Here is a 12,328-nt window from a genome sequence, read left to right as displayed (position 1 = left end):
CAATTCAAAATTAATAATTCTGAGGAAGACTAATAAAGTGTGAAGAGTAACATACTGTACCTGGTATCAAACAAGCCACAATGATGTGAAGTATTTCGTGAAGTATTTTCCTGTGCATCTAGTTTCAACAATGGTTTATTAGCTTTCCGAATAGGTTAATGTTTTAATAAAAAATATGTTATCCCAAAGCGATCATTAAAGCGTTCATTCAATATGTAAGAAAACATCATTTCAATTGTTTCCAGTTCTAAGAACTTCTAAAACGGAGGTCTGCTAGGTAACTAAATGAAGCAATGAATTCGTTACTATTAAGGTAAAAACCATATTAAAGTTAACAATACATTATTTAAAATGACATGTGAAACGGATGGTTTCCAATCGTTTATCTATTAGAAAGTATGCATTTATTTACGGTGTATTTAATTTTATTGTGGTTGACAGACCACTGATGTGGACTTAGAATAGGCAGGCTATTTAATTTGCCAGATACTTTTTAACTTTGGGACAGTTATTGGATTCGATCCTCGTCACGATAACGTAATTCTGGCAGTCAGACAGGTTAGCCTATGGCAATAGAATTCTTATCAATGGATCTGTACCGGCAGCGTTACATGAAACAAAGCTCCGCTTTCTATAAAAGGGGCGTTCTGGCTATAGTATCAGTATTTTCATTCCTTAAGTGCTGTCAGGAGAGCTGCGATGTCTGTGGCTTTCAGAGTGCAGTTGTACTTCTTCTTGATCTGTCTGTCAGCTCTCAAGGGAGAAAGCAGATACCTGGAGGTAAGTTTAACAGTTCGCTCTTCTTTCTTACATTCACTGTGATTTTCTTAGAATTTGACATTAAAATATAGATTGGATCTACCTGGTGAGGAGTTATCAAGCTTGTACAGACATCGCATCGTGCTGATAATAACGGTGTTATTCATGTTACTGGCTTCATTTAAGAAAAAAAATGTTACATTTCTAAAGGTTTTTTGTTTGTTTGTTTCATATGCGCACTTGCCCGCACAGTTTAAATTGACCTGACAATTTATGTAACAGAAATGGTTTGATTTAAAAAATGTTCAACTTCGAATTCATTGATTAAAAAACATTAAACTGTTTTGTGCTTCTGTGCCTTCAGGACAATGAAATTACCCCAGAAGCAGTATTTTCGCTACTTAATTCAGAAATCAAAAGAGAATTATCTGAAGAATTTGTGTATCGCCGACCGCTAAGTAAGTGAACTTGAATATTATACTGTAATATCGTATGTCTTAGGTTCTTCCAGTAAGAAAGTACCAACTTTCTTAAAAAAGTACAAATACACTCATTTTCATCTATTTGTAAGTGGGATTCATTTATAGAAAGGCTTATTTGGAAAACACGTAACAATTGTTTTAATTATTTTTTGCAATTGTTTTGTGAAATCATGTCAAATATTTTGACATTTATGTTTGGAATTATGACATAATGTAAGATATGAAAAATAAATATAATGGAAATGAGATAGATGATAGTTTATCAAATGATACAGATACAGATACCATACAGTCTTAGATTGATCCTTATCTAAATTTGTATTCTTTATTTTTTTTTGCCATGAGTATGATAATAGTGCATCAGGAGGTACCTTAAAAAAATGTAAACTTAACCATAAATAATAAATGAAAATAAAATTGAATGACGGATAGAGTGACAGGATATACAATGATAGATTTGTAAAATGGTGATTATTATTTCTTTTTCTGTTTGTAAACCTGATATCCTGCTTTTCCTTCTATGGTAATATTACAGAAATGACATTAGATTAGAAATCTATGCTGAGAGACATTTAAAATGCAACAAATGCAATTGGTTCCAATACTATACTGTATATACATATTCAAAAATAGTACACTGTAACTACTGTATGATCCTTTATTGTTTATCTTATCAATATACATTTAAAAATGCTAGCATAAAAAACTTATGTTGTGCCAAGATTTTAACGCATAAACCTTTCTGATCATGATTGGCTTTGAAAGAAGCATGAAATGCATTTTCAATTTTGTACAGAGAACCACCCAGAGACTTCCAGTCATTTCTAAGAAAGGAGTTCTTTGGTTTGTTCTGAGGCTCCTGCGATCTACCAGAATGGCACCCATGAGCTCAGCAGCTACTGAAGCTGCACATAAAATAAAGTCACCACTATTCAATGCAGTAAATACGGTTCTGGTACCAACTCATAATGACAGCATTTTATTTCTTTTCAGGGTGTATAGACATGCTGGCCATGGAGGGACAATTTACATTCACAGCCGATCATCCACAACTTAACTGTGCAGCCTTCTTCATTGGAGAACCCCATGAGATTATCAGCATTGAATACAATTCTGTCAACATAGACTGCAGTGGAGGTGACTTCATTAAGGTAATCCATCATCCTGCTGAAGAATGTTCATGGCTTTTATTCCTGTTTTCACAGCAGATTGACAAGGACCTGTGAAGCAACAATTAAGTCTATACTGTATTCACCACACATTGACAAGGACCTGTGAAGCAACAATTATTGTAAATCTCTATTCATGGCATATTGGCAAGGAACTGTGAATCAACAATTATGTACAGAAAATAAACCCTTTTCCCCCCATTGACCTTATAGTTTTACAATATCTAGTAAGAAGAGGAACATGGAACATTAGCCTTTTCTCTCAACAAACACTGGTAATGGAGTTTTAATATAAATATGAATATAAAATCCCCTGTTTATAAGATTACTATCAAACTGTTGGCATTTTTTAAATTGTTTTATGATTTTGTAGCAATTTCAAAGTTTATATCTCCAAGGCCATTCTGTTCTGAAAAAAAGTTTAGCATATATCTATAGTTAGAATTTCAAATTTGCGTAATATGTTAATTTGTCTATGGTCTGCAGGTTCTAGGCAGCTGCTGCAAACATTGCTAAAAATTGTATTAGTACAATAAACAACATTTGTACAATAAACATTGTTGCAGTTGTTCAATAATCATTTTAAATGTAAGTTAATAAATTATGACTGATTAGAAGCAAATACATTGAATTATTTACTGTATGTATCATATATTTACTACAAATTTATACTCTTAAATAATTATTCCTAATGCCAGGCAAGGTACCTGTGTTCTTTATTACAGTTGTAAATGATTGAGAGCTGAAAATAACCAATAAGTGAACATATGGCAATCAATGTGTTCCATTGATTTAACCAAATCCTCCTGTTCATTCTATTAATTTTGCCAGTGCTAATACATTTGATGGCTGCCTTGTCCTCTTTTTTTCTGGGATAGGCTCCAGCTCACCTACAACCCTGTATTAGATAAAATAGAAAATGTATGGAATACATTGAAGGAATACATTGGATCACCTCATTTTCCCATGTGGCTCTTACATGACAAGTATTGTGCTTCTTAACAACACACTTACTGTAGGTCTGTGTCATTCACCTTTACAGGTATGGTGCAATTAGGACTGATTAACAGCTGTATAATGATATAGGAACTACCATAACTTTAGCATCTTGCTTGGCATTTCTAATTCAGCACAAATCTGGATCTAACAACATAAATTGGTCTCAATTAACTAGGCAGGTATAGAACTGAAATGCAGAGTTTTTAAAATTAACACTGTATAATATTTGCAGGTGTATGAGACCTATACAAAGACTGAAGAGACTTACTGTGTGCTTTTATGTACCAGACTGAATCATTTATATTTCTAGTTAATGATAACACTGCCTCAAAAGTATTAATTGGGCATATTTATACACAACAACATCATATTACTCTTTACTTGAAACAACAATTCTTTACAAAGGTACTGAGTCACTAAAGCATGATAGTTTTATATACCATACAATTCCTTGAACCTGCTAGATGCATGACAAAAATTCGAGTGTTTAAAAATTTCTTAATCTATTACAACTAATTAAAATTGATTAGTAAAAATATAGGCATTATTTCACAATGATGTTCTGCCTTTAAAGCACATGTAATGGGAGACTTTCACATTTGCTCTCCATCCTTTGCAGTATTACTTTTCTCAGAGGAAAGCTAGTCTTCCAATTAAGCTGAGTGTGATACAATTTTAAACAGAAGTTCAATGCATTTGAATTTAAAAGAAAGAGCACTATGAGAACTAGGGTAGAATGGCTAAATTTTAAACTTTGTAAAGCTTTTTTAATGTGTATTTCTTTAGTTAGGAATTTAATGTCGAATAGACAATATTCGACATTAAATTAAATCAAGCAAATACTAAAGTTATTAGTGATTTTTTTATTTAATTTCTTTATGTTCTGCATAATTTTCCCTTCCAACAACAAAAATGTGAGAAAAATGTGGTTTATCGGTATGTTTTTGATATTACTGTATATTTTATCCTTTGGGAATGCCATAAAATAAAACAGATGAATCTTTGTAGGCTGCAGTAGGGAAAACATTAACATCAGTTTCCAGACATTAAGTTCTCTAAATAAATATCACATAAATGAGGACAATGGAGCAAATATGAGAACAAAGTTAGCAAAAATGTCTTGTTTATACTCTATTAGCATAAAAGACCCAGATGAATCCAGACAGATCCTTGTCTTTTATCTTATTTTATCGGTTTTCCATTGCCATGGTCCAATCTAACTTGCCTTAACTTGCCAATACACAGCAATGAACACACAGTCATATTTTTTATTTGCTTTAATTGAATCTCCACACTCTGTCACTGAAATCTGTATGATCCTAGTAGGAGCATCCTTTTAATTTTAAATTATACAGTGATAACATGTTGTGAGCAGTACTGTAATTGATTTCACTTAATGGACTCGTAAAGATTAGTAAAATGAGTATGCTTTTGTATATTCTGGTGTAAAAACACTCTGTAACACCATCAGTCAAAACCAGCATCTTGTATATGTGGTCTAAAGTTAAAAGTGACAAAGAAAAGTTAAATGTAGTTTTCAACTTTCAACAGCACTGTGATATTATGAAAGCTTTTAAAAAAAACCAATTCCTTCATTATGTGTCAAAATTACATCAGGGAATGTTGTGAAACTATTCATTGCAATGGTTTGTGCAAAAATTCATAACAGGCAACAATACACAGATGACACCGAACACACCCACCGATTATGGCTGCATGATTAAATCTAGTTTCTTCTTTGCAGGCATTTGATGGATGGATATTGAAAGGAGAAAAATTTCCTAGCTCTGTGGATCACCCCCTCCCTCTCTACGAACGATATGTAGACTACTGTGAAACTGGTAGCATGAGGAGAGTTGTCCGGTCGTCACAGAATGTGGCGATGCTCTTTTTCCGAATGCGCACAGCAGGGAGCGGATTCACCATCACCGTTAAGAAGATCAACAACCCTTTCCGTAAGTCCCTCTGTCCATGTGAGCCTGTCAATAGCGATTTGAGCTGCTACCAAATCGTTCAAGGGATTCCAGGAAACCTTTCCCATTATCTGTTCAAGAGCAGGAGCAAAGCACAGTGCTGAAAAGTTATAAGAATCACACTTTACTCAATAAAATGGGCAGCTAGACTTATCTGGTTCGAGTAGTTGTTCAATAGTTTTATTCTACAAAATCAGAGTGAGGCCACCTTCCCCTAATGCTTAAGAGTTAATTGTTGCTTGTTTTGGATAGAAATTGTTTTTTCATAAAGAGAATACCAGGTCTGTTAAGAAAGGTCTTTTCTCCCAAAGCCTTTTAATACAGTACAACTATTAGTTTATAGACTAATAGGGAGGAAAGTGTGTATGTTATTGCCAAATGCCCGTGAAATAACAAATTATGTTTTTTCAGCTTCCAAACACACTTTTATCTGAGAACAATATACATGCATACAGTATGTGTACTGGATCTTTGACTTTTTTTTTAATAATTGCCATCAACATGGTCACTAAAATTATTCCTGTAGCTTTTTTACTATAATGATACAAGGTCTTTATTCAATGTTTTGGAATGCATATATACAGTACAGTGTAACATTTGCTAAAGGATATGAAAACAACACTCATTGTAAACAATTATTTCACCAGTGACCTCACATATTACTGCTGGAGTTAATTCATGTGCGTCTGCAGTCTTCACCGCAAGGCACATACTAGTCCTTTACTCAAGCTGTATTACTATTAATTTGCTTCCTCCCCCATAGTCATACATAAAAACCCCTCCAAATTTCTACGCCTGTCGAGTTATAATGTACAAATAGGAAAAAGTCAGATATTATACAACTGATAACTACACATTTTAATGACTAAATTGAGTTATGAAAGAAAGCATATGTCATGCCCAACAATATTAAGTGGGTCAACTGTGATTACACCATTAGTAACTGATGTAATCAGAAGTTTGCTGGGATATTTATATGTATGCATTTACAGAAACTACTGTACTCAAAAGTCTAGTAATAGCCTTGGATGATCTTAGTAATGATTTGCAGGACTATAAATACTGTATATACAGTAATAATGTACAGAAATGAAATTCACAATTATTATACATTGCAGCTAAGGAAGCTGCTCACTGAATTACAAGTATGTATTTTATATAGAGATATATGCATTTTGCACTTTGTATACAAGCAAAGGAAAGTTGTCTTGATGGTGATGATAATAATAGTAGAATTGCTACTACTGCTATAATGCTACTGCTACTACTGATAGGATTTAATTGTCTTTGGTAACACAATTATCCTGATGGACTGGTACCAGATCACCAAGTTCCAATTCACATCCATCAAGTACATTAATATGTAACAAAATATGATCAATTTAGATAGGGGTCAGGGGATGCTAGTTGATTTTATTTCCTTAATGCTCCATTATGTAGTAACAGTTTAGCAGTAATCTGTTGAGGAAAAATTGGACGAATACAGATACATACCCTCAGTGAGCTCAAGAGAACAATGGCAGAGAAAATGGACAAGAAAGAGTGGGTTCGTGTGTTGGATGATTGTAAATCATGTACATTTAGAACCGGTCTTCTCCAGATCTTTACATCACTGTGTCTGTTAACACCACCCCACCCTGCCCAACCGCTGTTTACTTTTCATCTCTCTGGTACGCGACTTAAGACTGTCAAGATAACCACTACCAACTTTTGCTTTTCTAACTGTACTGTACCTTTTAATTTTGACATTTATGCATGGCTCAATGATATCTATCAGGACCTACTGTTATTTATTTAATTACTGGTGTGTGTTTAGGATGGTGTATGAATGTGTTGGATGGATGCATTCTGTTACTGGCTTTATGTTGGATATTCGTATTGTATGTCTTAGATTGTATGAACTCACCAAACCAAATTTCCTGAAGCTGGGTGATGTGACAATAAAGTATTGAACTTGAACCATTGATAAATAATACCAGCATCACACTAGAAAAAGATTTCTCCAGAACTATTGTGATTTGAATATGGATTATACTGTAGGTATTGCATCTGTAGAAGCTATCATCAGCAGCTCTGGTAGCTCAGATGGCAAGGGTGTCTAGCACCTGAATGGGAGGTCCCAGGTTCAATCCCCAGTAGGGGCAAGTGATGCAGATTGCTCTAATTGCTCCCAGATGGCTCCCAAGTCCCCGTTGCCTACTTTCCAAATGAGTACTGAGGGGTTAATCCTTCCAGGGAAATAGGCTGGTTGGAGTGTGATGCTGACACATCACCTCCACTTCCAGTGCTGGATGGTCAAAAAAAAATGGTGGCACTTGCCCCCTGTTCCCCCTAGACCTTTATAGTGTGAAAAGGGACTGGCTTACCTTACATGCTATCATCAGTATTGGCATAGACATGAACTGATAGTATTTATGTAATTTAGGAAACATTAAATCTCAATATAACCCTATATTCCAATGCTACCAATGATCTTTCAAGTCAAGTAGCTCACATTTTGTGTGTAACAAAAACATTAGAAAAATGTAAAGTACTTTAGACACATATATAAAATATGGATATTTTAGTACCCAGACTATAACCTTGACCAGTCTTATGGATTTTTCATTTAATGAAGCAGTACAGGTTTTTACTGTCTAACCATCCAACTTTGATATAATTCCATTCCTGTCATTGAGTTCTAGAACTGAGCTTTCATGGTACAATTTTGTAGACTGAATTATTCAACCCCAAACTCTTTCCTTTGGAAATTTAAGCACTAAAGTGTTTTGAATGTAATGCCCATGTCTCTATCAAGTCATTTAAAAGCCCTGGAACTGATTTACATTATACCAATTTTCCATGATTACCGACATGACAACTGCTTATTAAGACAAAATTGTTCCTTGTCCACACAAATAGGTAACAAATTAATACAAACTTATATCTGGCAATTACTATGGTGTGGAAGTAGTGCAGTGTGGGAATGAGGCACATGGAAAAAGTACTGGAAAAATTAAGTGGAAAAAGGGAAAAATGTATTAGTGCCTCCTTTCTCTAGCTCAGAGGTTCCCATTCCTGGCGTTGGGGGAATCATTATGACTGTTGGATTTTGTTCCAGTTAAGCTCAAAATCTCCAGCAATTATTGATAACTTGGCCTCATTTACTTGCTTGTTTAGATACTCATTAACAAAAACTTGCTGAGTTCCAAAAATTCCCTCCTTCAAGGGTAGTTACCAGCTATTTACAGAACTTTGTGTAACTGCTTGTCTTTATTTCCGACTAAAAATCTCTTATAAAGTGGTCAATTGATGATGTACAGACACAGTTGGGAATAACAATGTATCCAATACTCTTATATCTTTCTGCTCAAGTCCATCCGTTTCAGACAACTCATCTGAATGAGGATAGTTCTGCAAATTAGTACAGGTTTCATACCAGCTACAAATGGCATTCATTGTTTTAAGAGCTGAAAGTAAATTCCAAGCTATGCAGCAGATAATAAATGGAAATCAATTGAAAATTCATGTATTTAGACAGAACAATCAGCCAACACAGTGGATACCCAGGAGCCACTGCTCTAGTTTGCCTATTAGAGTGGCAGATTTACTCTTCTTAACCAATACTACCTGCCGCATTGTTTTAATAATTGGTCTCAACTGATCAACATCAAGACTTCCTTACAGTAAAGTACTAAAATCTGCCAGAGCCACCTAGTAGTTATCTTTAGTAGTATCCTCTTGCTTGCTCTATTCGAACCGATCTAACAGTTCAATGTAGGATGTCCAATGTTTTTCTGTGTTTCTCTTCCAACAGCATGCAATGTCATTTCCCAAACCCCAGAGGGCAGTTTCACAATGATAACCCCACATCAGCACAGGAACTGCAGCTTCTCCATTATATATCCTGTGGAAATCCAAATAGCCGAGCTTACTTTGGGGCACTACAATGATTTTCAAGTGAAGGTAAGGATCAGTGGGAATATTTTGGGTTGTAATAAGACCAACACAACTGAAGTGTCAATGAAATAAACAGTGTTGAAGTATTATTGCGCAATTAATGCAATTGATGTACAGTATTGCAATTGTACTGTAGGTCGTTGACTTTTATTTTTAAAATGGCAGCAGATGTTTTTTATTTTTATCCATAATGCTAGTGAAAAAAACTTTAATTGAGTATTGTGTATGTCAGATGTTTTTAGTAAATACTGAGACCTCTGAGGAATATGTTTATGCTAAGTTTAATTTTTCTGGTGTTGTCAAACAGCTATTTATGTGCTGGACTCAAAAATCAGACATACTGTATCATTACCCACATAATTAAAAAACAATATATAGTATAACGGATATTTGCATATTAAAAAGAATTACTTTATTGTGAGCTACTCACAACACTGAGATTGATTATGAGCATGTAAGCCCTTTGTTTAGAGAGAGCTCCTGACATTATAGTGAAAAAGTGCTACACTGGTTTCACTGGGTACATGATTATGACATCAGAATGTTAGTTTGCGAGCTTTGCTGGGTTATAGGTGTAAGATTATATCAGATCCTTTTAATATTCTTAATTCTGAGTATCAGTATCTTTCCTATGGAAAACGTTTTAGGGCCCCCAAATCGATAGATTGAATAGATACAGTACAAATATTCATTTGTTCCCTAATCTGTTAATGCAGTTAATACAAATAAATGGCTAAGGTAAATACAGTTTGGGTAGTATAAACATTTTATGCTGTAACAAATTATGTATGTGTGATATGTCATGATGTTTTTTGTGATGAGTTATGCATGTGCAAGAGATGTGATTTGTAATATTTTGTGATGTATTCAGATATACAGAAGCACAGTGTGTTCATAAAAATCCTTCCCTAGGGTACAATAAAGTTTATCTTATCTTTTCTTATCTTATTCAACAGAGTAAAACCCCTGTCACACCTACACTACTGTAAATGAGAGACGGTGCCATCTTTTAATTCCAGTTACTGTCAGCTTGTACACTCAAGAAGCTTTTTGCTCCCTGGGCTGCGTATTCCATGCTCCCTGTGTGAAGGTTTGCGAAGGGGAGCTAGCACTCTTCCTGAAGCTTCTCTTCTGGATCTCTGATACCTTACAGTTTTTCGCCCTGTGTTTCAGAGAGCAGTGACAGGCTGCGGGGGAGCAGGGGACTTTGTGGAGCTCCTGGGAGGCAATGGTGTCGACACATCAAAGATGCTTCCTGTGGCGGACCTTTGCTATTCCTTCAATGGGCCTGGTAAGTGTGGATCTTTCACACTGGTAATGGCCTCGCAGGTGCTTCCCATCTTGAGATACCGCAAATGCAATTGGGTGAGCTTGGGAAAATGCAGGATCCTGGACCCCTTAGCTTGCCTTGTGTCAGGGAGAAAAAGGGAGATGACAGTCAGCAGTAAAGTAATGATTTACTTCATAAGATGGAGGAATGATGTTTTTACATTATTTTGCACCTGAGGGTCAAAGCCTGAAATAAAAAAATATGCCCAGCGAAGTGAGAATTGAACCATTTAAGAGCAAAGTCAGAAACTCCAAACACAGTCTTTAACCCTAACCTTCCAACTCTGCGTGTTTGTATCTGTAGCGCAAATGAAGATTGGATGTGACAACACTGTTGTGAGGATGGTATCCAGTGGGAAATTTGTCAATCGTGTGGCATTTAACTACCGACTGCTGGACCGTCAGGAGCTGGAGAAAATAAAGGGAAATAACATCGAGGATTTCTGCTATATGGAATGAGATCCTCCTTCTGCCTAAACCAACAAAATATATTCTTACAGAAAGCCAAATCTTTAAATGACTGACATTTGTCATGATTGCGCTATATATCTTTAACTGAGCGGTCTTAAAAATGTGTTGTTTCAAGGAGCATTTCTTTATTCTATTTTACAGTGCATTTCACAAACCCATTTATTTTTACTTTAGCTCCGATTTGATTCATTTTAAAGTTTTTGGCTTTCATTTAGAACTGTGTTAAACTCTTACCAATATTCAATAAAACATATTTTTGTCTTTGTGTGCACCAGCAAAGTATAATTTTTACTCCTATGGATAGATACAACTCATTTGCTGTAATAACATACAGAAATAACATTACTCTAAGATGTTTTGTTCCTGAAAATGCCAATATTCCAGGAGAAACTATTTCACTTTTATTTATTATTTACTTTTATTTTTTGTCAAACATGGACTCCATAAAGAGAAGAGAAAACTGAAGCATACGTATTGAGTTTACAGTACAAAAAGGAAGCAAATGTTAAATACATTATGTAAAAAATATATTGTTTATTGTTTACCTCTATTTATTTGTATCAAACTTGTTTTTAATAAAACCAAATTGCATGATAAAGCATTCTCTTAATCACCTGATTTGTCGTTTTTCCTTTTCACTTCAAAGAATCATCCATCCATCATCCATCATTTTCTAAATCTCTTTATCCAGGACCAGATCAAGAGGGGAAACCATAGCTTACAGTTGGCAAGCAGCAGGCACAAGCCAGGATACACCTTGGACAGGACTCCAGTCCATTGCAGGGCAAACAGACACAAACACTCACACTACAAGCTAATTAACCTACCAGTACGACTGTGGGATGTGGGAGGAAACTGGAGCACCCAGAGGAAACCCACACAATTTTTTCATTGAAATTTTATGACAGTTTCACAGATATAATGTGTGTTGAAATATTTCATAATTGTGCACAATCCGTTTATTAATAAAAATAATTAAATCTCCTGACTTGCAAGACGCTTTGATCTACACTTTACATATAGTAACGAAAATGATTTAACTCGAATAGTTCAAAACAAAACAAATATCACTATAAATCATTTTTAAGCCTCAGTTTTTTAAGCACCATTCTGTAGGATGAATAACATTCTGTAGAACTAAATAGATGGAACACAAACTATTCAGTCATTTGCTCCTATGTTATGTAAGGATGGGCATCTGGACATT

The 12,328-nt window shown here is 34.9% G+C and overlaps 1 protein-coding gene across 1 annotated transcript; it reads left to right on the top strand.

Annotated features, from left to right (window-relative positions):
* Window positions 1–670: 670 nt before the first annotated feature.
* On the top strand, window positions 671–11,719 carry crhbp (corticotropin releasing hormone binding protein). Its single transcript, XM_088911403.1, has 7 exons — window positions 671–780; window positions 1,124–1,217; window positions 2,235–2,392; window positions 5,154–5,364; window positions 9,179–9,327; window positions 10,495–10,612; window positions 10,955–11,719. The coding sequence occupies exons 1-7, from the start codon at window positions 700–702 to the stop codon at window positions 11,107–11,109; spliced, it is 966 nt and encodes a 321-aa protein (XP_088767529.1). The 5' UTR covers window positions 671–699; the 3' UTR covers window positions 11,110–11,719.
* The last annotated feature ends 609 nt before the right edge of the window (window positions 11,720–12,328 follow it).

Source organism: Atractosteus spatula, chromosome 3 (assembly GCF_055471065.1).
Source record: "Atractosteus spatula isolate fAtrSpa1 chromosome 3, fAtrSpa1.hap1, whole genome shotgun sequence".
Taxonomy (NCBI): Eukaryota; Metazoa; Chordata; class Actinopteri; order Semionotiformes; family Lepisosteidae; genus Atractosteus; species Atractosteus spatula.
Note: the sequence above shows the minus strand (reverse complement) of the source record. Positions and strands in the feature narration are given on the sequence as shown.